General features: G+C 47.9%; 1 protein-coding gene across 1 annotated transcript; it reads right to left on the reverse strand.

Annotated features, from left to right (window-relative positions):
- Positions 1-674: 674 nt before the first annotated feature.
- SNAI2 (snail family transcriptional repressor 2) lies at positions 675-4,268 on the reverse strand. Its single transcript, XM_033843066.2, has 3 exons — positions 4,136-4,268; positions 2,902-3,447; positions 675-1,962 (listed from the first exon to the last, which is right to left on the reverse strand). The coding sequence occupies exons 1-3, from the start codon at positions 4,212-4,214 to the stop codon at positions 1,781-1,783; spliced, it is 807 nt and encodes a 268-aa protein (XP_033698957.1). The 5' UTR covers positions 4,215-4,268; the 3' UTR covers positions 675-1,780.
- Between the last annotated feature and the right edge of the window lie 1,710 nt (positions 4,269-5,978).

Below are 5,978 nucleotides of genomic sequence, written 5' to 3' on the forward strand. Positions count from 1 at the left end.
GTGGTCTGGCTGGTCCTGCCCTGTTTGATTCAGTGCACGTTGGGTGTGGGTGGTGCCTCTTCAAAATACCATAAAGGGAAACTTAGCTCTGCACCGCTCAGACTGCAGCTTAGCTCATCCCACTAGACGTGGGGTTTCTTTGCACGGTTTAATCTTCCAACTTGTATAATTTATAATAAATCCATTTTTTCCTGATCTTTTCAAGCAGAAGTTCTATTTTTCTTCTTATATATCATTAAATATTTCTTTTAAAATCCTTAAACTGTTCTAGTGGCCTATGTGACAAGCACTGATTACAACAAGTAATTGTAATCTGATTTCATAAAGCCAAAACAATCAAGTCATCAAGAAGAAAAATTTTTGAAAAATATTCTTGACTATTAATAAGGAGAATATTTTTAGCACTCAGAAAGCATGATTTTTGTTAAAGAGATACTGCTAACAAACTCCCATTAGGACGTGGTCTTTCTGAATGTAACAGTATTATCTTAAGAGTAAAGAAAAAATACTGACCGATTGCTTTGCTATAATCAAACACATAAAACGACACTCACATGCATAATGAACACTATTCACTTTTTCTCTTATTAACAAACGAAACAGTTCTTCATGCAGCTCTTTGGTGGTACTAATCATGAAGTAAGCAAAGTCTCTGAAAGTATACAAACAATAGATTTTAAATCAAAAATGTTTATTGTAAAAAAGAACCTTGAAAATTGTTTTTTAAAAAAGAAACGTGAATTTCACAAGTCTTCAGGTTGTTTATAGGCATTAGCTATAGACAACTTCTCACTTTCATACAAAACTCATTCAATCATATAAAAATAAACACAAATTTACATGGACTCATCAACTATACAATTAATTAAAAAGGCAGTTGCAAAGAGTGCTGTGTGGATTGCATTTCTTGTATGCGTTTAAAATAGTTTAAGTACATCACAGAGTTTCTAAAAATCCTTTGTTGCACTTATTCCCATCGTTAGAAAATCATTAAAATTTAAAAAATTAAAATTTTTAGAAAATCATCAAAAATTCTTTAAAAAAGTATGACATGGAGCATATGCACCAGGAATGTTCAAAGCTAGTCTTTCCCGTCTCCCCCAAGGCACGTATAGTTATTGGCAAAAAAAAAAAAAAAAGAACAAAAACCCCCACTTTTAATACATTCTCCTGTGTTTTTTCTTCTTGTTCTTTCTTCCTCTCTCCCCCCCTCTCTCCCCCTCCCTCCCTCCCTTAAAAACACAGTTTAAAGCATGACCAGTAATCAAAACAGGCTTTAGCTCGAGGATGGTGACCTGACATCAGACACGTAATGAAGTAAACTCGGAATACTTTCTAAGGCACCTGAGATAGGGTCTGGCAGATTCTCCTCCTATAGGAAGTTCTATTACAAATTCCATTACAAGGCAACACTGTTCTTTTCAGTGAAATGATTTGGCAGCGATGTAAATCTTTGAATTCTTTCTTAGTAAGAAAAGATGCACAATGTGCTTTTTGCTTCATCTCTGAAGAGAAAGATTCTTGTCTTTTATCCTCTCCATCTAGCTGTCAGTAAATATATAGTAATGTTAAACTTCACATGGAAAGGATCAACTTGACACACATGGATGCCCGTGCTCTTGAAGCTCTGTGTGTGTGTGTGCGTGGGCGTGTGTGTGTGTGTGTGTATACATATTCTTTGGTCGGTAAGCACAAGAGAAAATGCCTTTGGACTTTTACTTGTCATTCGGAGGCGGAGTGAAGAAATGCCTTCTGCTTGAGTAAACATGGGTTGTGCCACTCAGTGTACCACACAGCAGCCCGATTCCTCGTGTTTGTGCAGAAGAGACATTCGGGAGAAGGTTTTGGAGCAGTTCTTGCACTGGTATTTCTTGACGTCCGAGTGTGTCTGCAGATGAGCCCTCAGATTTGACCTGTCTGCAAAGGCCCTGCTGCAGTGAGAGCAGGAGAAAGGCTTCTCCCCTGGGGAGTGGGACGGGGTGGGGGGGCGGGCGGGGGGAGAAAGAAAGACAATCAGTGTTTTCAGAGGAAACGCAAAGCCAGATAACGCTTATGAGCAACCACCACCTTTAGCCCAAAGCACGAGAAACAGCCACACTTGGTTCAAACCCTCCAGAACAGATACTTGTTTTAATATCTGGCCCTTTAAGACAAATGTGACTGTTGCATTAAAAAAAAAAAATCAAATTAAAAATAACTTAAGAATATGATTCCTGCCACCAGTCACGCAGGAATAATTCCTGTCGTCCCAGGGCTTCGCTTGTCAAGGCTCTCTGCTTCAGCAGGTGCAGCTAACGGTCAGCTCCTCCCCAAATTTCCCAACCTTTCCCCTTTTCCCTCCTTTCTTGTATGACAAAGCCTGGATAAACGCCTCGACTCCCTGAAGGGTAATTTTGTGCTAGGAATAGAAAATTCGGCAGCAAAAACAAAACAAAAGCAAACAACGGAAAGCAGTTCAGCTCTAACCATCCAGCTTGCTGTGGGGCGAGAGACAGCACAGCAAGAATGAAACCATCCAAACCCCAAACCCAACGCCTTCATCTCTCTGTCCCCCTGATCAATTGAGCGGGATAGCGCCGTTTGTACTTGCTGACTCTCGGGAGCCATTTCACAGAACACACATTCAAGCACATCTTTCCTGTTTTGCTAACTGATCTTTGAGACCAAACCTCCTGGATCTACTTTCCAAAGTCTAAATGCTTGTTTGCGGTCCCGGGAGCGGAGGGTGTTAGCAAGCAATGGAGCCCTTGGTGCTCTGACGATTTTTCGAGGCGTCAGGCAGTAGCTAAAAATGACCATCCATCATTAAAGGCCCCGTGTCGCCACTTAATGCAAATCCGACAGCCAGCCCAGAGCTTCCTTCGATCCATCAGTAACGTCCCTGACTAGGTTTTCTCTTACCAGTGTGAGTTCTAATGTGCCCTTGAAGTAGCCAGGGTCTGGAGAACGCCTTGCCGCAGATCTTGCAGACACAAGGTAACGTGTGGGTCCGGATGTGCATCTTGAGGGCGCCCAGGCTCACATACTCCTTGTCACAGTATTTGCAGCTGAAAGACTTCCTTGACTGGGCGTCACAGTGCAGCTGCTTGTGTTTGCCCAGCCCAGAGAAGGTCGAATAGGTTTTACTGCATAAATTGCACTGAAACTTTTCAGCTTCGATGGCATGGGGGTCTGAAAGCTTGGATTGTAATCTTTCCTCTTCATCGCTAATGGGACTTTCGGAGCCGCTGTGGTCCTTGGAAGAGGTGTCAGATGGCGGAGGGGGGCTCACTCGCCCCAAGGATGAGGGGTATCCCGACAGAGGAGAGAGGCCGGTGGGCAGCGGGGCGTGGAAGGGAGCTGCTGTGGTCCACACGGTGATGGGGCTGTAGGCTCCCGAGCTGAGGATCTCCGGCTGGGGGATGACAGGCACGGGGTAGCCCTCATAGAGATACGGGGAGATAATCACTGGGGAGGAGAGAGGAGGGGAGAGGAGAGTGAGCTGAAACGTAGCTTCAAAAACGCACGAAGAATCTGCTTGGCCACACGCGCGGGGCGTGCTTATGAGAAGACAGACTCTGTAAGAGGCGCAGGCGTTGGGAGGACATTTCTTTTCCACCGTTGCTGCTCGCGGCCACTGTCCTTAAGGCACGTCTGTGTCCCCGGCACACTGCGGTCAGCGAGCGCAGCCCAGCGAGGGGAAAACCTACCCACTCTTTTCAGAGATACAGAAAAGCTCTCTTCCATTTTATGCGTGGGCTGGTCGCAGGGCTTACGCCTGTGAGTACAAAGATCGGCGTAAATCACGCCGCTTTCTGCAGGAAAGGAGCCTTATTACATGGGGGAAAAAGCAGTAATTCAACGTTTACGCAGCGCTTCACCCACCCTCCACGTACTCATTATGCAAGTATGTACACGCTTTGGAACAGGACGATGGACGAGCCCAAGGAAGTTCTCCTAGCCAGTTCAGAGTTTGAAAGTTTTGAATTAAACCTGAGCCTGGATGATCAGAGGAATGACCGCTGTTTCGCGACCCTGTTTCGAGGCAAACAGCTCGGTCTCCAGCTCTTTTGTAACAGAAGCTGAGCGGACGCGCGCCCCTGCGTTTACCTATTTATAGATAGATGGAGATGCAGACATCGGGCCCCCCCTTTACCTGTGTGTGTGTCTAGCTCGCTGTAGTTGGGCTTCTTGGAGGCGTTGAAATGCTTCTTGACCAGGAATGAGCGCGGCATCCTGGCGGCGGCGCGGGGCGCGGGGCGCGGGACGCGCGGTCCTACAGCATCGCGGCCCCGGCAGGTGCGCGTGCGGCGCCGCCAGGTCGCGGGCTCCTCGCGGACTGAGCCCGCGGTGGCGGCGGGGAGGCCTTTTTTTCCTCTCTTTTGCGAGAAGGGTCCAATCACAGCCGAGAGGTTCAGATTTCAGCTCCTCCCTCTGGGACAGCTGTGAACAGAGGAAGAATCTGTTGTCAGACTAAGTTATTCTGGTTCCAAACGGGCTGTGCCCCGGATTTCAGTGGAGAGGAAAAAAGTGCTCGAGTCTTTTCAGCAGAAGTCATTTTCCTTCTTGCGCGCTAAGCCGGGCGTCCGTGCTCCGGGCGCGCCGGGTCCGCCTGGCCGGGCCTGACTTCCAGATGTGGGCTCCGCGCTGGCCGGGGAGGCCGGCCCCCGGGCCCTGGAGAGGTCCAGCTAGCCCGGGGACGGAACAGTTCGCTCCTGGCTTTTGAAAAGGGAAGGTAGCGGCGAGGACAAAGCCCCAGTGAGTGAGCGGCGGGCCCCGTAGGGGGCTTCCCGGGGCCTCGCGCTGAGGATGCGCTTCGCGTCTCGGAGGCTCTGCCGAGCCGGACGCGGCGCTTCCTCGGGAAATGGAGCGGCCGTGTCACCATGTTAGCCTCGGTGCCTGAAAGAAGCGCTCTGTAGCCCCTGAAGGACCCGCGTTCGGGGAGAAGTGGGGGCACCGCAGGGATGAGAGGGAAGGATGGGTGAATCTTAACATCTCCACAAAGATACATCTCTTGTATCTTTTCATGCATCACTATGTTTTTTTATGGAAAAAAAAAAAAGCCTGAATGGGCCCTTAGAGACAATTGTTTCAAACATTTACCTGCTTTTATATGGTGCTGTTTCTTTCAGTATAAAGCCATCAAACTTCATGTCTGCTGCTCCGCTGCATGGTGCTTTTAAAGAAAGGGTGCTTTCATGAGTACTGCTTGGTTAAGCTTTTAAGCTGGTCTAGTAACCAGCAAAAATACCTTGATTTTGTGTATGGTATTCAATCTGAAAATACTCTAAGGTGGCTCATTGTAAAAATGACATTTCAACCGTATTTTCAAACATCTCTGTCCCTTCCAGATTTTCTCCCCACCTTTTGCTTAGAGATTAAGGAAGGAACAAATTTGCAATCAGACCACCCTACTCCTGATTCGAACAGGTGCCAGGAGAAAAAAAAAGTGAAAAAATAACAGTGTGAAGTCAAGACTTGTAAGAGGGAAGCGCGTGGCAGGCCGCATAACTTCTTAATCTCGGGGCGAGGCAGCCGTGTGCGGGGCGGGGCGGGCACTCCGGATGCAGGAGCCCATTTTCAATGATCCCCCCCTCTTTTTTTTTCTCTCCCGACAGTCACTAGTTTAAACGCCAGAGAAAGGAATTTAGATGAATCTTTATGTTAGAAGGAGCGGTGTTCGTAGGCGCCAGGAAAATGTGAACATGCCTCAGATTTCTGCACAAACGGTAGACTGGAGGGGCCCTCACAGCACCGTTTCTGAGCCTCTGCTTTGGGGAGGGCCTGGTTTATTGGGGCAGGGGCCCTCCTCGCCCTTCCCAGCTGGTTCCTGCAGAAGCACTTGTGTTAGAGATGCGACCCCCTCGGGAAAACGCAGATGCCACGTGCTCTCCCGTCCTCACCGAGCTGCAGGTAGAGCCCGCGCACAACACTGAGCTGCGAAGGGCATCCGGTGTTTGTTTGCTGGTAATTACAGCACGAGATAACCTGCTAAAGTT

This window comes from Tursiops truncatus, chromosome 17, assembly GCF_011762595.2.
Source record: "Tursiops truncatus isolate mTurTru1 chromosome 17, mTurTru1.mat.Y, whole genome shotgun sequence".
Taxonomy (NCBI): Eukaryota; Metazoa; Chordata; class Mammalia; order Artiodactyla; family Delphinidae; genus Tursiops; species Tursiops truncatus.